This window comes from Platalea leucorodia, assembly GCF_965183815.1.
Source record: "Platalea leucorodia genome assembly, chromosome: 19".
Taxonomy (NCBI): Eukaryota; Metazoa; Chordata; class Aves; order Pelecaniformes; family Threskiornithidae; genus Platalea; species Platalea leucorodia.
The window spans coordinates 5,261,967-5,286,716 of NC_138841.1; the positions used below are offsets into that span (position 1 = coordinate 5,261,967).

A 24,750-nucleotide genomic window follows, 5' to 3' on the forward strand; every position below is an offset into this window, starting at 1 on the left:
GAAAACCCTCTCCCCTCCCAGCCTGGCCAGGAGGGTTTGTAATTTAATGGCAAAGCCCAGAAATCAGGAGGGAAAACCCCAAATGAACCCGGTTTGGGTGAAATTTTCCAGCAAAATCAATCTCAGTTAATTTGGGGCTAGATGGAACGGGCTGCGCAATGCAAAGGAGACGCCATGTGTCATCTCCGGGTCGGTTGACCCCCTCCTCAGCGAACTTTTGGGTTATTTTCTTTCTGCTTTTAAACTGATTTTTATGCACAAAACGCTGCTCTCAAACCTTGAGTTCGAAAACAGCCCCGGCCTCGTGGGGAGACGGGACCAAGGATGGGAGCGGGGTGGGATGGGAGCTGCTGGGTCAGGAACAGTCACAGCCCCCCCGTCACCCACCTCTCGGGGCTGGGGCAATCCTGCCCACGGCTCAGCACCCTCCTGCCTGCGCGGGAGTGGATTTAAACCACTTTTCTCCCGTTTTCCCAGTCCTGCTGGGACACTGGGGACCATGGCTGCACATGGGACGGTTCAAAGGCAGCGAGCTTCAGCCGGGTTGGAGGGAAGGGCGGCGTTTTGTGGGGTTTGGGGTGCTTTTATTGGGGTTTCTCTCTCTGGTGCATGGAGCAGCACCCTCCCGCAGGGCCAGTGGCAGCCCCAAGGGTCCCACGGCTCGGGGTGGGTGCGATGGCGGGGGTCCCTGCCCTGTGTCCCCAGTCTCCCGTCCCCCCAGTCTCCCATCCCCCCATCCCGTCTGGGGGCACGTCCATCCCTCCCGGGGTGACAACTGGGGGGTGAGGACCTTGCAGGGAGCGGGGAGCTCAGCGCCCCCCCAGCCCAGCTCAGCCTCCCCAGGAGCTCCCATCTGCAGCCCCCTGCCCAGTCCCCCCCCTGCAAAGAGCCGAATATCCCCCCCCCCCCCCCCCCCCCCCCCCAGTACCCCGGGGGAGGATGCTCAGCCCGCGGGGAAGTTTGTGCCCCGCTCCGCACGCTGCTAACGGGGTGCGGACCCCCGGAGGGGTCCCCTGGGGCGGGGGGGGGCCGGGGAGGTGCCGGGGGCGGCGGCGTTACCTGCTCGGGAGAGGAGCCGGGGGGGGGAGGAGGAGGAGGAGGAGGAGGAGGAGGAGGCAGCAAACGATCGCGGCGGCGGAGCGCTCCTTCCAGGCGGCCGGCATCCTGCGCTGCGGCCCGCCCGCCCCCGCACCGGCCCCGCACCGGCCCCGCACCGGCCCCGCACCGGCCCCGGGGCCGCGGCGGCCGGGCGGGAGGAGAGGGAGGAGCCCCCCACCTCCGTGCACCCCCAGCGCAGGGGAGAAGGTGCAGCCTCCCCGCTTCTGTGCAGGGGTGCCCCCACGCCCCCGGTGCAGGACCCGACCCCCCCCGGTGCAGGACCCGGCCCCCCCCCCCCCGTGCAGGACCCGGTTCCCCCCCCCGGTGCAGATCTCCCTCCCCATCCCGGGGAGGTGCCCCCCCCCCCCCCCCCCCCCCGCCACAGTGCAGCTCTCAGCCCGTGGTGGGGATCCCGCCTTGTCCTCAGCCCCCAGCCCCTCTCTATTCCCAGTGCCCCCCACCCCATCCCAGGCCTCATCCCCATCCTCGTCCCCAGCCCCTATCTCTGTCCCCATCCCAGGCCTCATCCCCATCCCAGTCCCCATCTCACTCCATCCCCAGTCCCCATTTCTATCCCGACCCCCCCCGTGGCTCCCCCTCGGTGGGAGCCCCCCCGCCCCAGGCCCAGGGGCACTGGGGATGCTCCAGCCCCTGCTGCGGGGCTGGGGGTGGGAGAGGCAGCGCAGCCCCCCCAGAGCCCAGAAAAAGGGAAGAAAACGGAGCCAGCATCCCCTTGTCCTCGAGCGCCCGGTGGCACGGCCGTCCCCAGGAGCCAAGGTCGCTGCTTGATCTCTCCCTTCTCCCCATCCCCTGGGAGAAGGGGACAGGACCCACTTCCAGGTGCTCGGTTTGGCCCTTTCCACCTCCTGGGAAGAAACCCTAAAAATCTCAAGCTGTTGGAAAACTTTTTCCCCCTCCCAAAAAGGCTCAGAAGGATCCAGTAACCGGCCGGCCCCGGCAGCGTGTGCCGGGAGGAGCGAGGCGGGGTGGGCTGGGGGGACGAGGCTCTGGCAGGGCTGGTGCACGCCGCGTTTGCCAGGGAAGCCCATCGGCCAGACGAACCTCCCCGGGTGGGCTCTGGGCCCGGGAAGGGGCCGGGAGGAGACGCAGCGGGGCTCCTGGGATTTTTAAGCCACTTGGAAAGCCCTCTCCAGCTCCGGGCTGGCTGCAGCCCCGCTCCCAGCAGGACCATTTGGCTCGCCCGGTTTGAAACCATGGGAGGGACAGGAGCCACTGTCCTGTGTCCCCGGCTCCACTCGGAGCCGGACATGGGCTTGGGATTGGGAGCCCTTCCTCCTCCTCTTCTTCCTCCTCCTCCAGCCCATCAGCTTCTCTTCAAGGCTCTTTTCCATCTCTCATCCCATGTGGCCCATGTCTGAAAGCGGCCCCGGTCTCACCGCGAGGGCTGCCTCTCTCCTCCACCCTCCTCTTGGTTTTATTTTGTCCTCGGGACGTATCTCGGCCCACTTGCCTGCAACAGAAGAATCCCTCAGGGCTCCGTCACTGCAGCTCCTCAGGCTCCACGCTGTAATAAAACCCCGGTCGCATCCAACCGAAAAAGGACTGCGGATACGGTCACTGTTTATCGTCACGAATGGGGTGGCACGGGGATGTAGTGCAATTTTTCCCTGTCAATTCCATAAAGGCTTCGTTTGGGAGAGAAAAAAATATGCTGAAAATTCGCTCTTGGGTTATCAGGCCCCACGAAACCCTCCCGAGGTGTTTACAGCCCTCGAACACCCCAGCTTTGCTGCAGAGAAGAGCAGAAAAGCCGCTGCCGCCAGCCCCGGGACCAGGAGAATTCGCTCCTGTTAACGCTTGAAAGTGTTTTATTTCGCGAGGCTGCGCTGGCAGCGGGGGACGGGAGAGGGGCTGCACCCTGCCGGGACGCAGGTGAGCGGGTGGGGACACGCCAGGACACGGGCGCTCGACCCGGCCACCGCAGCGGTGGCGGCTGGCCCTGGTGACGCCGGGGACCCGCTCCCTCCCAGCCAGGCTCTGGGTTGCTCATCCGCAGCCCGGGACGGAGGCAGCCGTGTTTCGATCGCTGGACCACAAATGGATGCAACATCGCGGTGCAAACCCACGGTGCTGCGTTAATAACAATAATTAAAGGAGAAATAACGAGCGGCAGTGCAGCCTGGCCACCCTCCAGTGCCACCGGCCACAGGGACGCCCCGCTCCCCTCCCCGCAGGGACCAGACCTTTCATCCGGAGCCACGCCGGCGTTCCCAGGCTGGGAGGAGAAATCCCGCTCGGGCAGGATGCGGCCTCATCCTGGGTTGCCCTGGGACAGGGATGCTCAGCACCTTGCAGGATCGGGGGTACGGTCACCCCCTGGCTGTAACAGCCTCGGTTTCCAAAGGACAAAGGGCACTCACTCCGAAAAGGGTGCTGAGCCTGCAGCAGGATCCGGCCCGGTCAGAGAAGACAAGTCTGAAACCTGGAGCAGCTCCCGCCAGCGTTGAGGCCAGAAACAACGCTGATGGGCTCCCCTGCACGGCCGGGCCGAAGGCTCCCCGCCTGAGCCTCTCCGCAAAGCGGGGCGCAGGAGCGGGGCGCAGGAGGTGCCCGGGCCCGTGGGGGACAAACCCTGGGTGGGGACGGGGGCTGCGCAGCCCCGGTGGGACCCGGGGGAAGGAGCTGGAGAGCCAGCCCTTCGCCATCGATGATAACAAAGCCTGGGCACCAAATGCAGGTAATTAGCCTCACCCAGCAGTAATTATATTTGTTCCGCTCCATTGAACTTTAAAAAGTAATTAATAGGGGATAGGAGGCAACTGGGAGGGGTAAAGGTTTCCCTCCCATAAAAGGCTGATCCTCCCATAAGCTGCTCTGACCAACAGCAAACTCGGATGCCACCACCGCGTCCCCCAGCAAGATACAGAGGAGAACCCTCCCCCCTCCTTTTACAGCTGGGGAAACTGAGGCACACGGTGGGTAGGCGACGTGCCCCAAGCCCCTCGTGAGGCCGAACAAGGACTCACCGCCCCCAGCCCCACCGCAAACACTTGCCAGACCACACAGTTCAGTTGTTGGTTTGGGGTTTTGTTGCTTTTTTTCTTTTTTTTGTTTTTAATTCATGTTAAACTGAGGACCACCAGGTCTGCCTCTCAGAGAAAACAACAAAAGGCACACACAAAAATAAAGTAGAAATCCAAATGCCTGAGAAAAACAACTCCAGGTTAGGAAAGCGATTTCTTGAGACACTGTTTGGAGTTTTATTGGCAACAAGGCTCCGCGTTTCACATGCTTGGCCCCGGCCTCATGGCCTGCTGCCTTTTCCCACCGGGAACAGCAACGGAAAGCGGAGGGACCGGGAACCTCCGCGCCCTGCCAAGGTAGCCCACGTCGCCCCGCGGGAGTGCCGGGAGAAGCCCGGGCTGGCCCGGACCTGTGCCCCCACGCCCTCTCACATCCAGCCCTTGGCACGAGGTGGACGGTGCTTGCCCGCGGGAAGAAAACAGCCCGTTAAACCATTCGCGATTGGGTTGATTTAAAAGCAGACGGCGGCGAGGCCAGCCCGGTCCTCGCCGGCCCTGCGGGAGAAGCCCCGGGGAGGATGTGTCCGCAGGGCCGGGGAGCACTGGGGGCAGCCGGTGCCGGATCCGGGATCATTCCTCCCCGGAGTGTCCCACCGGCGGCACCGGCACGGCTGTGCCCTGCAGCGCTCCGAGGGGCACATGCCAGCAGCCGATGAGCCCCGATACCCTGTTTCCTCGACACGGCTCTTCCCTGCTTCCCACTGGGAGCTCCCATCCCCTTTAAACGCCTGAATCCTCTTTGTAGGGGAAGCCTTGAGATCCGTATTCCTATTGCACCTCTTCCTGGCAGATCCAACACTGCAAAACCACGCTGGGGCAGAAATACCTGCAGCTCCGAAATGCCCCCCACCTCTGGAGGGGTCCAAAGCCCTGCGATGCCATACCCAGGCAGCCTTCCCAGGTGTGGAGAGGATGGGGAGAACAAGGGGTGCACGTTATAAATATAAAATCATTATCTGCTACAAACAGAAGACGTATATTGTACATCTTTGACCCATATACACAAGAACACAATATACACAGAACGCCTCGGAGGAGCGGGGGGCTTTGCAAGGGGGTTTCGGGAGGTGCTGCTCCCCTGCCAGCCCGCCCCGCGCCTCCCCACCACGCCGGAGGGGGCCGTACCGACAGCACATCAGCCACCAAAAGTCCCGTCAAGCTGGCGTGCGTGGATGGAGTTGGTCCCCCCTGCGCCGTGCCCGCCCCGTGCCCTGGGGGAGAGGGAGGTGAAGAGGATGGAGAGAAGGAGAGAGGGCAGGTGCGAGGGGCTCTCTCGTGAACCCACAAAGTGCTTGGGGTCTCTGGACACTCGGAGCGAAGCTAGGCCCTGAGAGAAACTTCTTGCCCTGCCGCCCTCGGGGGGAAGGATTTTTCCAGCCAGGCGGGTCTCTGATAAGGCATTTTCGTCTGGGAGTTGGAGTGAACGGTGTCGAAGAGAGGAGGGGAGCAGATGGGGCAGCGCACGTGGTGGCAGGTTAACACGAGGCAGCGAAGCCAAGGTGGTCCCAGCCGGAGAAGCCCAGGGCAAGGGGTGGAGAGGACAGCAGGGCTTCATCCTCAGCTCAGTTCATCTGTAACGCTGCCCCCCCCCAGCCCCTTCATGCCTCTCTCCCTGGCTCGAGCCACCGGCACGGCGTGAAATACTGACGGTCGTTGGAGTGGCACATCCAGGCGCATGGAGTGGCAGACAGGCACACGTTAAGAGTTAAGACAAGAGTCAATGTGAGCTTTGTACAGCGAGGAGCAGCTCCCAGCCGGAGTGTCCGAGGACTTGGGACGACAAAAATGCCACAGTGATCAGATCGGGCCAGGACGAGGGGGTGGGCGTGGGGGAGAGGAGGGAGTCGAGTCCTGGCACCTATCGGCGGTAATGATTGGGGGCATCTGCAAACATGTACTTGAGTCTGTAGGCTTCGGCGAGCAGGAGTCCGATCTCTTCGTTACCCCAGTGTATTGTGGGCAGGTTTTGTAACAACATTAGAAGGCCCTGAAAGAGGGGAAGGTGTTTAGTTTGGGGGAGCTGAAGTACAGCTTCAGAGCAGGGTGGCACGACCAGAGGCAGCAGCACTCAATCACTTTTGCTCACCACACTCGCAGGTCTGAAAGGCTCAGAGACAGAATTAAGTTGTGCTCATGTCTAGATCCAAATCGGCGAAGCACCTCAGATGCCCAAAAACCCCTTGAGATAAAGGGTGCTACCACAGCTGGACACCCGAAGGCAAACACAAAGGGACTTACCATGATCAAAGCTTGAGCCCAGGGAAGAGCTGGAATTTGATGTTTGAACCCTCCAACAGCTCAGTTCTTTATCCTGAGCGCTGAGGCTCAGAAGTTACTTTTAAGCAAAGATCCTGAGACTGGCTGATCTTGGAGCCAGCTTTGAGATGGCTGACTGTGTCCACGCTGGGCTCCCAACCAGAGCAATTCCCTCCCCTCTACCCCAGGGAATCACCCCCAGCCCCAGGGACTTACTTGGAAGTCTTCCTCATCTAGGATCTCCTTCCGCCACTTGATCAAGAAGGCGGCGCAGACGTACAGGTGGAAATGTGAGAATCCTTCTGGCTCCGACTGCGGACAGCAAAACTCTGGGTCAGCTCCTGCAGCTCAGCTGGAGCACGACTTCCCTGGGCACAGATGTCCTGCTGGGCCACCCATCACCCAGCTGGCTACAAATGTCCCGGGGCCACACTGCTTCGCTTCCCTCATCTTCCCAGCTGCACAGTGCTGCTCCGGCCCCCCGTGTGCAGGGAATTGGCCCCACAGTGACCAGCCAAGCAGGGAAGGCAGCGGGAGCCTGCGTACCTGGTAGGTGTCCCAGAGGCGGATGGTGCAGCGAAGAGGCAGCTCCCTCATAAGCAGATTGTTCATCCAGCGAAAGGCAAACTGCAGGTATTCAACCTCGTACTTCCTAAAGTGATTATGTACCTGCTCTGAAACAGCACATTTCACTTACATACCTGGGGACCACAGTGCCCCAGCTCCCGCACAAGGCACTGCCCCCAACACACTGCTTTCATGCACTTCCAGGCTGAGACCTTGCTCTCCCAAATGCCTCCGCTCCTCACCCTGTGCTACCTAGCCAGAAAAGCCCTGACCCCAGCACGTTTCTGGCTGACCCTACCCTGCCCTGCTTCTATATGTGCTGTAGGCAAGTGTCTACCCCTGCCCCAAGGGTACTACTTGCAAAGGAGGCCCGCCGCTGTTGGGACCTGCTCAGATCCCCTTGTCACCTACCATCGATCCGGCTGACTAGCTCCTCCAGGGCTTTGACTTTCTTCTGGATCCCCGGCTGTGCAAAGGTGTAGTTATCCTGTAGGAAGAGGCCGTGAGTCAGAAGCAGCAGCTCTAACAGCAGCTAGAAATGACCAAAACCAGATCCCCAGCTTCGCAGGGAGCTGAGATCACCATGAGCCAAGCAGATGTGGCTCTTGAGCACCAGGATCACCTGCCTGCTGTGAAGTCCCTAGTCAGGACAGTGCCGGTTGGACAGCTGCAGCATCTTATTTCCCCAGGATTTTACCCACAGATTTGCTCAGTGAAGTAGCAAAATCTCCCTAATGCTAGGACATGCAGAGCGCTCACCCAAACACAGAGAGAAGATGACTGCACTGCTACGCCAGCCAGGGGAGAGAAACCTCCGCGGCCCCAGAGGAGGCTCACCTGTATCCCGTCCAGCAGCTTGCTCATGCACCAGAAGCTATCGGCTTCGATGCTCCGTAAAACATCCTGCGACAGGTTTGTCACATCAAAGTTCTCCACATCCTCCTCTGCAAAACAGAGAGGGAAGAGCATCAGGAAGACGGGGGACACCAGGCAGCTCTCGGGACACACCGAGGGGCTTTATCAAGCCAAGGCAGGGCAAGAGGCACTACAAGGCTCCCTGCAGGATGTGAGCGGCCTGCCTGGCACAGAGCACAGCACCCATGCACTCCTTCTCCAGCCGAGGCGAAGGGCTGAAGGACCCCAAAAGACTCAGCGGCCATGATCTGAACCCAGCCCAGCTACCCAGTGGATGGCAGGAGGGATCCCCCAGCGCCGCCCCTGTTGTCCCTCTGGGGCGAGGGATGTGCATGGACAAAGCCCCTGGCACGTGGGACCCCTCTTGCTGGAGCGCATCCCGCCCTGGGTGACGGCAGGTCTCTGCCAGCTGGCAGCACCACAGGGAGAACCAGGAGAGGTGAATCCCTCGATGCAGCCAGAAACTAGGGAAGCAAAGGCTGCCTTTGGCCTGGGGCAGCACAAGGCAGCTCAGTTCCCACTCCCAGTCGGATTCATCAGCACCATCCCAGGATTGAAGCACAACAGAGGCACCCAAAAAGCGGCTGCCAACTCTGCGGACCCATGAAGAAGAACTGCCAAAGCCTCAGAAACCTCTACAGGAGAGCAGGACTCCTGGGCACAGTTGCAAGGACCCAAAAGCACACAAACATCTTCCTGGAGAGCAAAAGGCTCCAAGTTAAATCCAGCACAGAGCCTGACAGCAGGGCCATGTGGCAAACAGACTGCTCAGCTTCACAGAGCCTCTCCTCCTTGAGCCCGGCTGATGGGAGAGCTGCAGCAAACAGCAGCAGCCCCATGCACGGAAGAGCCTTGCTGGGGGGGAAGCAGAGATTTGTGCAAGCTTGTTTTTCAAACCCAGTGAACTGGGGGTCTGAGAGCACAAGGGTTACTGGCAGCTCTGTCCCCAAAGCCTACTCACAGAGTGCAAAAGGCTGCCTTCGCTTTTAAATGGGGTTATGAACCCCCAGGAAGGGCAAGGGAGAGATCAGATGCCTCAAGGGTGGGATGGCAGCGATGCTGGCTGAGTTTGGAGCAGAGATGACCTGCTCCAGGCCAGGCTCACCATAACCTGGAGGCTGTAGAGGGCAACAGGCATGGGAAGGCAGTGGAAGCTAGGGAGGAGGCAGTCAGGAGACACAAGTCTGGCCCTCCTGGCTCAGCCGACTCAGCAGCTCCCTCCCTTCCTCCTCGGGAGCAGAGCGCCCGTCATGCTGCTGATGGAAGCCTCGGAGGGAGCTGTCATGCTGCTAAATCGGATCAACAGATGCCAGGGCTAAACTGGCCCATTTCCAAACCCAGAGGCTTGGAAATCTGAACAAGCATCTTTGATCTTGCTTGGAAAAGAGCAAGAGAGGGAGAGGACTGGGCTTGGGGCTGGAGCTGGGCCACCCTCTTGGCTCAGATATGCCGCAGGACAGCTGTCGCAGGTCGGCAGCACTGTGAAAACCGACGCTCACAGATCCTGCCCGCAGGAGGATGCTAAGTGCGGAGCCAGCGACTCCAATGCTGCTCCCACTTCTGCTCCTCCCCTGGGGCAGAGCTCAGCTCCAGAGCAAACTGCCACCCAGAGCTTTAGGGACAAGCAAGGGCTTAACCCTGCATTAATCTGGCAATCTTGTACCGCAGAAAGAGCAGCAAAGCTGTTTTCCAGCTGCAGGTCATAATCCAGAACTATCACTCTTCTGCTGGCTTCTCCACAGCCACTCTCAAATATTCCAGGTAATAAGAAAGGTAGGCAATATCTGTTTAATACCCATGTCCTTCCCTAGATAACTTCCCCCACAGAGGATGGGCAGGCAAAGGAGTGGGACAAGGCCACACACGTACGGCCAGGACTGGTGGGAGAGGCAGGCTGAGCCACACAGGAACGAGCCTCATGCAGAAGACCTCCCAGTGCAGCACCAGGCATGAGGACCACGATGGAGAAGGGGATGTGGTGACCCATGCAGGTGATGGGGAACACCCTGCTGCTTGCACCGGTAAGGGGACAAGAGCAGCAACCCTGCCACCACCCCGGTGTCAATGCAAAACCGTGGTAGGAGACCCCCAACATGAGCCAACACAAGGAGCTTTGAAAAAAAACCCCAAGTCTCTGGAGTGTGTGGCTCAGCACAAACATCTGCTCAGCAGCACCACAGAAGAGACCCCGTGGAAAGGAGTGAGGTATTCAACATATGGCTCTGACAGGGACTGAAAGGGTGCCAGCGGCACGGTGACAGCCGCCTGTGGCTGGGCTGGAGGCAGCCGGGACACCGCTGCCAGTGCCACAGGGTGCCCAAGGGCAGCTGGGGCTTGGGGAAAGCAAAGCTCCTGTGAGTGACATTTTGACAGGACTCAGGGCTGACACAGGAAAAGGGACATCACAGTCCCACTTGAACCCCTGCCTCAAATGCCAGGCAGGGCACAGCTTGCAGCATATTAGAAGAGCCAGGGCTCCAGCCTCCCACATCCCTGCTTTCCGTAGGGGAGCTTTAATGACTCCCCGTATTCTGGCAGCTGGGCCTCGGTGTAGGACTAGATGCCTGGAGAGCAGTTAAACCCAGTCTCAGCTCACAGCTCTGCATAGTAATGGGCAAGTCTGCACCGCATGCAGTGAGCAACAGGCCCAGGGCACAACTGGAGTTCAGAACAGGGCTGATGTTACAGCCTGAGCTGGGTCAGTCACAGTGTGAATAGTGACACCCAGGGAGAAGGCTCCCCTTCTCTTCATCCAAGCTCCACTTCTGCTCCTGCCCACAGGGAAAGAGAGTCTTCATTTAACCGTCATTAGGATTTAGTAACAAAGAGCAATACTTCCCATGGCACTGCTCCCCTCTATGGACTTGGTGAAATGCCGAACAGGTCCCAAAGCCAGGACAATCCCTTAAGCCAGGCCTTGAATTGGGGATGGAAGTGGCCTTGTATGCCGAGATGGGCAGACAGCACTGGGGGCGGGTGCAGGGGCCAGCACTGATGCTACCTGTGGATGCTGAACTCATTTCTGCGCTCTGCCACTGCCATTTTAAATGCAAACAAAAGCCATGAGAGCTGGGAGTGGCTCAATGCAGCAGGAGGGGCTGCAGGACCGGAGCTGGGAGGCAGTTTTAGCAGGACTGACACCTCGGCATCCCTGTGCTTGCTGGGACCTCTCTGATCACCTGGAAAAAGGGGCACGTGGTTTCCTCTGGCAGGTGTTGAGGTACCATCTCTTGCCCCAATTCCTCGGATGCCAGACTGCCTCTCTCCCTCCTCACCGCTCAAGCTCTGCCTCCCCAGCGGCACTGGCAGCCTGCGCCCATCGCGTCTGGAGGGCAGCAACAGCAGGCTCAGCTGCTCCTGCAGCCTCAACACCTCCCTCGAGCTCTTCCTCATGGCAGCACCAGCTGAAAACAAGCAGTGCTCAGCAATCTGCGGCAGAAGCCATCGATCAGCCGGGAGGAGGAATAGCTCCAGCTATGGAGCTGGCAGTGGCAGGGGCCCACAGGCAGCCGTGTTCGTGCAGAAGGCAGGTAGAGCATCACATGAGAAGGTGAGCCAGCTTGCCATGCTGGGGGAAAGGGGAAAACACAGCGGTTAAATCTATCCCATCTGCCAAGGGCTCACAGCTGCACAGCACCTGCAAGGAGCACATAGAGTTTCGCGTCCAGACTAGGTGCAAGTACAGGAAAAGCAACGGGTCCTGACTGGTGCTGGAGAAGCGGGCAGGGGAGTTCAGACACGGGGAGTGGGAGCTCTGGGGAAGAGCTGCTTCTCCCTGCTTCAGCCTAGGTGGTATTCTCTGAAGCTGGTCAAAGGGGTACACACAGTGGATTCAAGGCAATGCTCGGACAGAAGAGGGAAGCAATATCAATGGGACCCTTTCAGTGAGGCCAGGGAGACACAAGTTAATAATGGGGTCATCCAGTTCCCTAAGCATCCAAAAGAAATAGCTTCCTGCCAATGTTTTGCACTCACTGATCTGTCTGCCTCCTTCAGGACCTGGACAGGCATACACCCTTCCTCCCCACACCTTCTACAGAGAGGGTGGAAAGCCACCGAGTCAAAGACACAGCAGCAGGGCCCTGCTCCCAAATCCAGCCAAGCTGCTCCTGCTCCTGCTCCCAAATCCAGCCTACCCCGAGCTGTGTTTAATCCCTCTGCACACAAAGGCCTGGGAGTTTGCTGGGTTACTGCTGTCTGTTGGTTCATTGCTTGTGTCAACTTCAATGAAAGGAAGCTGCCAAATTGTTCCCTGAATGTGTTTGATAGGCTACAGACCATCCCCTACCCAAACCACCCACCTTTTCCCCGTGGACACGCTCTAGCCCTTGGCGGGAAGCCAGTCAAGCCCTCTTAAAGGATGTTTTAAGCCTTGGTCTAGTAACTGATGTATAATGGAGACACTATCAATCAGCTGATGAGCACCAAGGAGATTTTAATTTATCTGTACAAATGTTGATTTGTTGTCTGCGAATGCAATGCCTGCCCAAAGCACAGGACGATGGGTTAGAAGTCTGCAGTGAACTTGGAGGCGGGGACCAGCCTGTTATCAGAGGTGACTGCGATGTGAGAAGCCACTAGATTGAACAGTAGAAGACCAGGGTGTCAGCCTGGCCTTGTGCTGAACAGCTAACCAAAGTCAACAGCTTGTTAACTCCCACCTCCGCCTGTCAGCTCTGAATCACACACGCACACCACGGTCCCGGAGAGCTGCGACGGTCCTGCCGAGTCAGCTGCTGCCGGAGGCAGCCCTTCAAAGGCTCTAACACAAACATCCCAGGGAAGACGGTGGGCAGCTAAGTAGGAGCCAGCTGGCAGCACAGCCAGGAAAGTAGGGGCAGCAAACCCACGAGGTTTGAGGATGGAGCCAGTGCTGGTGCCAACTTCCCAGAGCCAGCTTTCAAGGAAAGGCGAGGGAAACTTTTTCGGGCCAATTGTACACACACTTTTGAATGTGGAAGTACCCTCAGATGACACACAGGTGTACGAGCCCTCAGCGGCTCTGTGGGCAGGGGCTGCCGGAGCCACACAGATTGTCCCCTTTCCCAAGGGGGATACAGCTCGAAGAATTTCCTTTGAACAAGAGATTCCCCGTGGAAAGGTGAGTTTTCCCTTGGCACGTGCTGTGCAAGGATTACCAAACTGTGCGAGGCCTCTTTTGGCTCTCCTGCTGCAAGGACTCGGGTGCAGCGCAGACCTGGCTGATCCAGGGATCCTGAGAGTTAGTGATCCAACACGGAGAGCCTCCAGACCTGCCCTGCCCAGCACCAGCTCTTCAGGGCCTGTCAGCAAAGGCAGCTGTAGAGAAGAAGCTGCTCCAAGCCAGCGACTTAAATCCTGTTGCAAAAGGGGTTACAGGACACTGAGCACTGCCAGTTCTTTCCCCACGTACATTCAAGGCAATTACTGATCCTGTCCTTAAACTCTGACTGCTGTGCAGCCGGACCAGGGAGCAGGTAGCCACCGAGACAGCTTGTGACCTAAAGGCCGGCTTCGAATCCCAGGCTCTGGGGACAGAAGGGGCTGCGTGATGTTGCTCAGCCAAATTCAGCTCAACAGGTCTCACGCAGAGGTTTGTGTTTTGTTTTGTTTTTTTCCCTCCAACACAAGTTTCAGAAATAGCTGGAAACAAGAAGGCTACATTCAAAGAGAAAGCTTCAGCTGGAGGAGAAAACAGCCCTGGAAGATGGTGAGCAGCACGGCTCCAGTAAGAGACAGAGAGGTCCGATACAGCGTGAACTCTGCAGCCACATGCAGAGAGTTGAGCCCCGACACCCAACGCAGTACAGAACTGCAAGAAGTCACACCAGGTACCCGCAGGCAGCTCTGGTGCTTCAGGCCAGCTCCCTTCTTGCACAGATAACTCGCTGTGTGCACAGCTCTGCTTCTAACCCTATAAATCAATCCTGAGCAACCGGCCTCTGCCAAGACTAAGTGCCACCGATGCCACTTGAGCAATAAGGCACGGGAGAAGCCACTCAAACAGAACCCACTCAGACCCGACTCCACAGGCTCTTGACCTCCCAGGAAAGGGAATTTACACCAGCTGGTAGCAGAGCCACAGTTTGTGCCTTCTCCTTCAGGCTGTAAGGAGCAACAGCTAGGGATCAATCCTGGCCACACTAGCTACCACAGGGGAAACCGAGGTGGCTTACCTCTTTGCAAGGTCCTCAGAAGAGGCAGATCAGTACTAGTTTACAAAGACCTTAGCTAGGTAGTGGAAGGCTTCCACTGACTTCAACAAGCTTTGGATCAGACCTTAAAAACATTTGTTCAACAGGATTTCTCTGTCACTAATACAGTTCTATAAATTCCTTTTTCCTTCTCTTTACAGTGAAAACTAAGAGCCTTTAGGCATAGGGATTACAGCATCCCGCATTAATGTCAACCCCAAAACACAGCTAGAGCTGCAGAAAGAATAAAAATGCTATAGGTGGAAATGACTTGATCTCGGGCTAAAAGCAACTGGCTGACAAGAAAGCCAAAAACAGCAGGGAGAAATCAATTTGCTTTCTGAAACTCTCAGCTTGAGAAACACACCTGTACTAGCAGCACCGGACAGGAATATTTATTTAAATAGTTTATTTTACATTCTCAGCAGGGTCTCTTTATACTTCACTCATTCCTCCTAGAACAAGAACTAGCTCCAAGCCCAAGCTTTGAGAGCAAGACTCTCCCCCAATCTCCCTCAGCACCTAAAAGACCCCTTTCTCCTCCAAGCTGTAAGGATGTTAAATACATTCAAATGCAAATCACCCTCAGCACTTCAACTTCCGTGGAGCTCAGCAAGGTTATGAAACTGAAGTCAATTCAACCAGGCAGCAAAGATACAGTAAGAGGTCAAGATGCCTCTCCAGCCTGGCACAGGCGCTGAAGGAAGAACACATCATCTCCTCTAGCAAGGCAAGCTTTTCTGATGCCAGCACTTCACACCATTTCAAACACCGTGGTTGAGAGGCAGCACCGTGCTTCAAACAGCAAATGTCACTTACCAACATACTCAGAGAGGAACACAACAAAGAACGGAGTGACCAGGTCATTGATTCCCTGTACATAGCCGCTGGCTGGGTGTCGAATGGCCCAGATAAACAGGATTCTTTCAAAGATCTAGGGAAGAATGAGGGAAAGCAGGTACCTGCATTAGCCGTGCACAAAGGAAAGGCAGAAAAGCATAACTGCTAAGCTTAGGGAGTGGAGACCATGCGCTGACAGGCTCTTCTGCAGCAACACAGGTAAGATAAGAAGCATAAAAGTCCTAGGAGAGACTCCTGTATGATCCACAGATCCCCCACACAGGCCAGCCCACACTTTACAGAACAAGGCAGCCTAGGCTCCCCATCAAAGCCTCTGCTTGAAGAAATGCAGACCCAACTTTTCATGATCCAGGTGCCTTAAGACCCTTCCACCCATAGGACAGGGCTGCTTATTAGCAGAGCAGCACGCCTTGCTGAACATCATGTGGAAAGCTAAGGCTGTTATCCGTTATCCGCACAGTACTCCCAGCAAAACATCACAGATGGGGATAGTTCCCAACAGAGCAGCCTCCCCCCAACAACCAATGTGTTATTTCCAGACTGCCCCAGCCCCAGGACACCAAGCGCTGACATACCACATACACGCGCTGAGCTTGTTTCCAAAGAGGACAGATGCCCAAACCTCCTGGCCACCTCTCAAACCCATCCCTACCTGGGTTTCTCACATACTGCTTCGCACAAAAGAGGTTTCGTAGCAGAACAGAACTGATGATCCGTTCTGGTTCAAGTGCCTTGAATTTGTCTCAAAGAAAAAGCTTCGGGTCTTTTACTAACTCTTGGCTACATCTCGCCACAAAAGAGCTGATCTCATAACCCCTAAGCTCCAAGTCTGATGTGTTTCAGAAACATGGGACAAGACCAAACAGTTTCAGCAGGTATTTGCATCAGGAGCTGTCAGCCAGGGAAGTTTCCCCGCGAAGCTAACGCACTAGTGGCAGCGCTGCTCTAACTCCACACACACCCCCCACGGCAAATGTGGGGCAGCAGCTTCACTCCCCCTTACCTCCTGGACGAGCGGCTGCTGGAAGAGGGGGATGAGAGGGTTGGTCCTTGGAATATCGATGTGGATCTGGAAGAGAGCGTGGGTTACACACACCAGCTGTGCTCTTCAGGGGCACAATAGCTCCTCACAGGCTAACAGAGGGGAATCCACCCCTGAGTGTCCCCCCAAGCGAGATCTGCACTTGCTGACAAGCGCAGCGAGGGCTACAGATGACAGCTGCACTGAGAAAATCATCTACGGTTTTATCTCCAGTCTCCTCTGCTCAGGTGTGGGCAGGTGGCCAGAGCTGGGAAAGAGCTGGGGTCTGAAATCGAGTTATCAGATCAATTTAGGGAAGGCTTAAACTAATACCTGTAAGAAAACGGACAGAAGCATGGTGCCCCATCCCCAAGGAGAAGACTCCTAATAGCTACAGCTAGAGGAAGTCCTAGCATGACCCCAGCTGCAAGAGGAAGGAAAGGGATATACCAAGGCAGAAAGCCAGGCAACAGACAGAGGGCTTGTACCTGTCGGTAGGTGTCTTGATGGTGTTCCTCATTCCGGGAATCGTAATACTGCTGGATGAAGCCAAAGTACTCCTCCCGCTTACGCTGCAAAGTCAGCTTTCGCCGCTCCATGTTTGCGGGAAGATAACCCTGTGGCAGGAAAACCTGTGTCAGGGCAGATCCTCTTACCTCACCACAAACCATCCCCTGAAATCCTGCCAGACAGCTGTGCTCCCGGAAGCATCGGGCACAGAGACTCGGGAGATGGGGAAAGAGCTTTCATGGGGTTTGGCTTTCCCAGCCCCTGATGTGTTTACTCATCTTGAAGCGAGCCAACTTCATGGGGTTCAGTTTCCCAAAACAGCGAACCACGTATTCCCAGCACCAGTCTGGGCTTTGTGCTCAAAGAGGATGTAGCAGTTACACTCCCCAAGCAAAAAAAAAAACCCTACAGCTCACCTGTAGGGTGGGCACAGACACAACATGAGCAAACCTGCTTACGGGACACACGAGGGTCTAGGAGCACATGTCCCTGGCTTGGCACATTCCCCCCAAATTCCTGCGTCATAGCTCCAAGTACTCACTGAGAGGAGACGCCACGTCACGGGCCGGACCTCTCTGGGCACACCAGGCCAGCTGCATTTCCTCAGCTCATCTGCAAACGGACAGTGGTGGCAATGGATTAGATCCTAGGCACGTCCAGGCACCACTACACCTAGAAGGAGAGGAAAGCCCAGTCTGCTCCTGCAGGCTCTGGAGACACTGAGCCTCCAGGAAGGCTCCACGTTTGCAATGACTGGGGATGTGGGTCTGCAGCAGGGAGAACAGAGACGCTTTCAGCTCAGCCTGGCCACAGGACTGGCGGCTGCCGGAGCCTCAGTTCTCATGCAGAGCCCAATACCCCCAGTGATCACAACCATCATTTGCAAGATGGAGAAAGACTGGAAACAGAGAGGCAGCTGGTGGAGGACATAACCATCCGCCAGCAGAGCAGTTTGCACAACTATCCCACTGCAGGTAGTCATTTTATTCACCCTGGAGCAGACCCCATTGCAACCTGAAGCGGGCAGCAGGCACCCTCTGCCTCCCCCTTCCCACCCGCAGGCACCCCCATTTTGCCACACTCACCCAGGTCCGTGTTGTGGCTGGAAAGGAGCTGCCGAAACTTCTCCAGGCGGGTTTTCTCCCTCACTGTCATGGGGGGAGCACCCGAAGCATTTTGGTCAGAGATTCGGGCGACGAGTGGAATGACGGGCCGAAGGGGAAGGGACTGCTGCTTCTGAAGGGAGGTTCGCACACAGGCCTCCTCTGCAAGGAGCAGATGCTGCAGTGAGGCAGGGAAGGAGACCGCACCTCTCCAACCCTACCTCACTCCTCTGGCCACCGTCAGAGATCTGCCACTGCAGATTTCACCCTTCTCTTCCCCAGCCCCAGCAAACAGAGCATCGCTGGCCCACTCTGAGGGATCAGCCGGTTCACAAGCATCTGTTGCGGCTCTTCCATCATTTTGCCCCCCCATTTCTCTTTCCCTTTCTTCCTCCTGCATCCAGACACCTAGCTGCCAGTGGATCAGACTTCCCTCTTCACATGGGATGCCATGGGCAGACGGATACAGAAGATGAGGCAGAAGGAGCCCGTGGGAATCCCGGAGGAACGGACCTTTAGATCTGCCCTGCTTGTCTCTGATCTAAATAGTGATCAAGCTAATTGCTGGCACAGAGAGGAGGCGATGGGCTGCCAATGCCACCTGCTGGCAGCAGGGACCTGCTGGGTTACTTCCAGAGCACAGGCAGCCGTCTGCCTGCGACAAGGCAGAGCAAGCAGGGGCTGATGCTGCCCAGTTCCCTGCCCAACCTGGGGTCAACAGGACCTCATCCAGACCTTTACTAAGAGCAGCACACTGGGCCACAAAGGAAGCAGATGGTGAGCAACCCTGAGCAAGAACTTAACAGCTCTCCGAAATCCCTTAGCACCCAGAAGACGGGATCCTCTGGGACAGACGTGCCTGTATGCAGGATACCGAGCAGCAGAGGAGACTGAAGCGTTAAGGCCAGGACTCCAAAACCAGCTCCTTGGAGTGCAGGATACTACAAGGAGGCGAAAGCCTCTGTTGGGCTTACGGGCTGTGCTACAGCCTCTTGCCCATAACATGCGAGTAGCAGCAAGTGGCTGAGTTCAGCAGTCAACCAGGAGAGCACTGGAGCAGGAGGCTGCTCCTGAAGACGGCTCTTACCAGATGTTCTGGAGAGCTGGGCCTCGCTGCTGGACTTGATGACCTTGCAGTTGGTGGGCATGTCGCTGAGAGCGGACTGGGCTCGCTCGGGTTTCACCCGCAGCTTGCTGTGGTTCTCCAGAACCTGGGCGGCCGTGGCCTTGGCCACTTTAGAGTTCAGAGTTTGCAAAGAAGAAGAGGTGGAAGAGAAGTCCTCATCTTCGTCATCTCCGATGTCCCAGGCATCACTGGTGTTGCGGGCAAACTCGTGAAAGCTGGAGGCCTTCTTGCTTTTCATTGGCAGCGCGTTGACCTTGGAGCGGTCCTTGATGAAGCTGGGAGCCAGAGAGAAACAGTGTCAGAGCAATGCTGTCAGATGAGTCCATTCTCTTTCCTTCCCTGCATCCTCACTCCAATCAGCCTTTTTCCAGTTTCCCCGTTCCTCCTCCCAAACCCAAGGAATGTGTTAAGTCTCTCCGGACTGCCTGCTGCCGGGAGGCAGAGCCCGAGCTGGTATGACGACAGGGCACGGAGGCCACAGTGCCAGCAGACAGCTGGAGAGGCGCCAGGCTTCCCAGCTCAGAAGGGCAAAGGGGAGAGACGTACAATTCCTCTAGTTCCGCCTCCCCCCACCCTACAGAAAACAGGTAGATTAACACCCAAAAGTAGTCTTGCGACCTGGGGAGAGGCATGGCAGAGGTTAGACGGAGCCGGTCTCTGCTCGCGGACACTCCCGATAGAGCTGCGATGGCTCCCAGCAGACAGACCCGCCTGGTTCTTTTCTCAGGCACAGGAGCCTCCGCATTTACCCTTGAGCTACAGGAGTCAAAGTCCACCACCTGAAGCGTCACAGAAAAGGGGGAACCTTCACTGCTACACAGCACGAGATAGAGACAAGGAGGCCGTTCAGATCAGCTCTGCCTTTTCCTGCTGGGAAAGGCGCTGCGATTCTGCAGCCTCAAAGCTGCCAGGCAGCTTTACCTCCCCTTTCCTTAATTCTTCTGTCTCTGAAGGGGAGCAGAGGCCTCAGACACCATTGCTAAAAAATACACCTGTCTCCTTTGATGTGGCTGGTACGATACGGATTTCTGGCCATAAAGGGCACCAGCAGATAAGCTTTCCCTGCACTCCAGACAGCACTGCACACCACTGCTGCCCTTCTCCGCTGGAACATCACAGTGCCAGAGGATGCTGGAGACCTCCACCTACTGCAGGGCTGAGCCAAAAACCTGCAAAGCGTTGTGGCCTGCATCTCCAGAAGATAAACACTTACTTTTTGGTGAGCTGGGGATCCAGCGGAGGATGCTGTGCTCCATAGACAGGTTGAATGCTGCAGGAAGAGGATAGGAAAAAAAGAAGACAATGCAAAAAGCCACAGAGCACCCACGAATAATCTCCTCAGCCTAGGCTGGGGTCACACTTCTTGCTTGCTGTCAAGAGCTGAATACAGACCAAAAGCAACTTCAATAACCTTCTGTCTTCAAAGCTTTAAATCCAAAGTGCCACATTCAGCTGAAGATTTGTTCTTTGCACCAGCAAAGAGAAGCCTTGTTTAAACTCTTAGGCTCTCTCCAGCCTGAGCTGGGATTTGAGATCTGCTCTTTTCTGCACCACCAATTCACTCTGACCATGTGTCTCAGTCCCCCTGCCTTATACACTGACGTTCATTCTCTTATCCGTCAAGGGGATTTCCAGGCTTGGGAGTTCACGCTTCCGAGCCCTGCAGGACAGGGAAAGACTCTAGCCAGTGACACTGGGGCTCTTCCACAACACACCTGAGGGTTTGAACCCCACGCTGGCTCCCAGGCTTGTAGCCAAGGCTACAGCAAAGCAGCGTCTGGTACGGTACCCAGTTTGACTCGGGTCCAAATCCCAGCTTAACTGACTGCTTCCTTTGTGGCCTGAAATGAGTGACCACGTCTCAGTCCCTTGGCTCCATCCCTGGGGAATGGGACTAGTGGGACAGGGAGCCCGAGGGCTGCAAGCACTACACGGGGAGCATCACCTCGGAGAAGAGCTACTAGATGAGTGCTCATCATTAGTTTTACAGGCTCTGGACGCAAGACAGGGATCCTGAGGGTAACTATTCACAGCCACTCCACCCTGAAAAACCATCTGTGGAAAACAAGTCCTCCCCATCCCCTGGTACACAGCACAGCCCCGCATCCCACGGCGGACACAAGGGCCCATTCAGAGTTGGCACACAAGGGACAAGCTCCTCTTGGGTCAACAGAGCTGGCCCGGTTTCCAGGAGCTGCAGATGGTGCCCAGCAGTAAAACGAGCAGAGCCCAGCCATGTAGGAGGGGGACGGCAGCCTGGTGCAGCTGGAAAGCACGCTGGGAACCAGTTGATACCAGGGAGACAGCAGCAACAGGCCCAGCTGGCAGGGAAGAGATGCAGAGATCCAGGGCAGAGGATGGAAACAACCACAGCACAGAGAGATCCTGGTGGTGAAGCCCGGCGAGGGGTGGGCTCGTCGCTGCAGCGGCCGTCCCTCGCGGCTGGAAACGCTGAAAAGGCTCACTGTGTTTACCCACCAGTGATCAAGCCTAGGAAAGAGTTTGCTGACTAATTAGCATCTAGGAGTCAGGACAGCTATTAAGCAGTGGCACCCCCGTGGGTGGGCATAGCAAGCAGATTATCAGGAGTAAGAAAAACAACCCCTCCAGATCAGCACTGTTTCCCAATGACTCATGGCAGCTCCTTGCAGAAGAGGAGCTGGCAGAGCCTCTCCGATACCCAGCACCAAGCTCACGCCGTCTTGTGACAGCAGTCACAACGCTGCTCCTCTCTGCACAGGGATCCACGCGCTGCCGATGGGTGACTGCTTTGATTCACGTGCGAAGGCCTGAAGTTCACAAGCCAAACAAATGTGTGTTAGCCATAGAGGAGGGGATGTGGCGGCCAGCTCTGGGTGAAGAAACCCTTTCCTGGGGCTCTGAAGCAATCGGCTGATGCCTTCGCTGGCTAACGGCTGATACAACTGCAGAGGGTCCCACCTCCCAAGCAGCTCTTTTCAAAGAATGTGAACTCAGGCTCCCCCAAACAAAGCATCCCAAGCTGATCTAATTGCACAGCTCATCAGCCTGTGCTCCCACATGAGCAGCTGAAGATGACAGTCTCATTTCCAGGAGGCTACAGAGGCAGGGCTGAACACCACCGTCCTGCACTGGTGAGCTCCAACCACCGCATGAAGCAGGTTCGCCCCGCGTTTGTCCCATCTTTGCCGATTCTCTGCCCTATCCACCTGTGCAGAGGGTGTAATAGGCTGGACAAGAGGAGTGCAAATGCTCCGAGGTGTGCAACAGGTGACTTCTAAGATACACAAGCACATGGACAACTGCCAGATGGCAAGTTTGTGCCGTAGTGTCCGTGGTACCCTCGATGCCCGATCCTGCTCCTTTAGCTCAGGTCCCTGTAGCTGACTCCCAGCAGATCCTACAGCTCCACACAAAGGTGCATTACCACATCCTACTTTTACAGCTGAGAAAATTGAAGCAGGGGAGTGATACCACCGAGTGATGCTCAGTAACTATTTACTCACTCTTGTCTGGTTTTCCCTGATGCATCTTGGCTAGATGAATCTGCTCTCTCCAAGCTTAACTCCCTGTTTGAAGCTGTCTTCACCCAATTTTTGCATGGACAGAAAGCTCAGGGCAGGCACTACCTCTCCTCATGCACAGCACTGAGTCAGGAGCCGAGACCCAAGCTGATGCTGTGCTCCCAAACTGACTGGATGAGTCCCCTGTCCTGTCTCGGTTTAAGCTCTTTGGGACAGGCATTTCTTGTTACCCGTATGCTCAGTGTCTGGTACAACGGCTGCGGTATCTGTGTTACACCGCTCAGGAGGAGATCACTGCAGGGTGTGGGTTATTGACACTGCAGCAGAAAGCATATCCATGAAACCTCAATGCCACTTTGGACACAGAACATTTATTCTTAGTAGACTCTGCTTCTTTCCTTTTAAAACAGCATTTAAACACCATCCCCCAGAGCCTGGTTGCCCATCTCTCTAAAGAGCAGGAAATAAACAACCCATCGCGCAAGGTAACGCACTAGACCAACCTGCCAACGCATCCCCAGAAAATTACTGGGGCGAGAATTCCCAATGCAAAAACCACAGAGCAGTATTGGAAACATGAAACAACATTTACCAGTTCTGCCACCCTAAACCTACAGGGGAAAAAGCACCAACTAAAAGCTAATACAATTAAGTGACCAAATGCACAAAGTGTCACGGAAAAGGAAGCTAACACAGTCTCCAAATCTTTACAAAGCCTCCCTCTGCCAGCTTGTCAGGGCAAAGAAAGGAGAGCGCCAAGAATCTGTATGGGAAGATCTCTCAAAGCTCAGACAAAAAAGAAGAAAGGGAACTTCGTGTTCAGCAACCATGGATGCAGCACATCCCACCTCCACCTTTCGTGGCTGTGTTGCCCAAGACCTGTTGGTAACTATCCCTGAAAAGGACTGGCACGCAGGGTATTCGGAGGTGGTAACAAGGCTCCTGGACAGCAGGATATCTGCCAAGCAGCCAGTTAGGAGCAGGGAAAACTTTGCCAAAAACGTGACGTTGGAGTGTACTGTCTAGGCAGGACTGGCTGCCTCCCAGACCGGTTCACCTGGTTTAAGCTTTCCAAGCCAAAGCTGGAAGTCACCCACTGCAGAAGAGAGGTGCTGTCTAAGACCACCAGCTGGAAGCACGGCTGTGACCTCCGGGGAAGGGATGGGAGCAACCGGGAGACAAAATGACCCAGGGAGAGCACAGCATTTTCTTTCCCCATGAACAGAAGAGGAGGAACGCGTAACGCTCGTTGCTTTCCCTCTGCTTGCCACAGACCTGGATTGTCCCACCAACCTGAGGGAGCCGGCGCAGCGACAAAGAACCAAGTGAAAGCACATTAGAAAGAGAGATTTAACTGGCCTAGCAGGATTTAAAGCCAACTAAGCATTTCAGGCTACGTTCACACACCAGGAGGGGAAGGGCAGGGTTCAGATAAGGCAAATGAGAGCAAACGTGAGGAGCACCCAACGGGAACAGCACTTGTGAAAGCCGCCACAGAGAGGTGGGTGCCCTCTCCCCATGGGAGCCTTGCTCCCAAGGCCTTGTAGGGAGCATCTCCTTCATCACCACCAGCCTCTTCTTCCTAAACACCGCTTGAATCAGACATTTCACTTGTTTTTCCCATCCCCAGGTGAGTGTGGGTGCCTTGCCAAGAACCAGGACATCACAGCCAAAGGAACCGAAGCGGGGGAGGTGAACACAGAGAGCCCCCCCAGTCCCTCGTATTGAGGGGAGGTGGACCAGGAGTGACACCCCGCACAGGAGAGGATAACGGGGGGGCACATGCGTTGGCAGGGGCACCTGTTTGGGACAGAGTTGCTGCCACCCAAGGCGACACCTCTAAGGGCTTCGGGAAGGGATGAGGTTTCTTCAATATCTATGGAAAGGAAGATGGTACAGCCCTGGCTCCGAGGCCACGCCAGGGGGTCCTTCAAGGCCCTGACCCCCTCCACCCTGCTTCCCACGGGGCGGAGGGTGCACACAGGGGTCCCTGCAGCCCCCACGCGGCCTGCCCTGCCCTACGGATGAGGGGACAGCCCCGGTGCCACCCTTTTCTCTTACACAGGGGGGCTTCCTCCAGCAAAATTTCCCTGCCCCATAGCCTGCGGAGCCCCGGCACGCCCCCTGTTGCAGGGGGGAACCCCGGGGCCCCCAGCCGGCTCCCCTGCCCCATACCCGGGGTAGATACCCCCGGTACCCCCCCACCCTTGCAGGGGGGAACCCCGGGGCCCCCAGCCCCACAGCCAGGGTGGTCGCCCCTGACAGCCCCTTCCCAAGGCGGAGCGGCTGCTCCAGCCCCCCTATCCAACTCCGCCGAGCTGTGGAGGGGGGCTGCGGCCCTTGCACCCCTTCCCCGGGGCGGGGACGACCGGTTACCGGCCGGGCCAGGCCCGCACTCACCTGCCCGGCAGCTTGGCGCTCCGCTTCCAGAACTGCCTGCCGCTCTCGGCCGCCATGGCGGAGAGGAGGGGACGTGCGGGCCCGGCCGGCCAGCCAGCGAGCGAAGGAGCCCACCGGCCGGCCGGCCCCGCGGCGCAGCGGCGGAGCGCGGAGGAAGGCGGCGGCCCCCCGCA

The 24,750-nt window shown here is 56.9% G+C and overlaps 1 protein-coding gene across 5 annotated transcripts; it reads right to left on the reverse strand.

Moving 5' to 3' along the window:
- Positions 1 to 5,102: 5,102 nt before the first annotated feature.
- Positions 5,103 to 24,750, reverse strand: TBC1D22B (TBC1 domain family member 22B). Of its 5 annotated transcripts, XM_082330278.1 has the most exons (15): positions 24,578 to 24,745; positions 20,067 to 20,334; positions 19,888 to 19,944; positions 19,293 to 19,453; positions 18,636 to 18,949; positions 17,531 to 17,710; positions 16,987 to 17,057; positions 16,424 to 16,552; positions 15,918 to 15,983; positions 14,873 to 14,987; positions 7,803 to 7,909; positions 7,377 to 7,452; positions 6,945 to 7,072; positions 6,615 to 6,710; positions 5,103 to 6,129 (listed from the first exon to the last, which is right to left on the reverse strand). In XM_082330278.1, the coding sequence occupies exons 4-15, from the start codon at positions 19,304 to 19,306 to the stop codon at positions 6,001 to 6,003; spliced, it is 1,425 nt and encodes a 474-aa protein (XP_082186404.1). In that variant the 5' UTR covers positions 19,307 to 19,453; positions 19,888 to 19,944; positions 20,067 to 20,334; positions 24,578 to 24,745; the 3' UTR covers positions 5,103 to 6,000. The 5 variants fall into 5 exon arrangements, with proteins under 5 accessions (XP_082186404.1, XP_082186403.1, XP_082186405.1 ...); XM_082330277.1 differs by having other exon boundaries at positions 19,888 to 20,334; XM_082330279.1 differs by lacking the exon at positions 19,293 to 19,453 and having other exon boundaries at positions 24,578 to 24,744.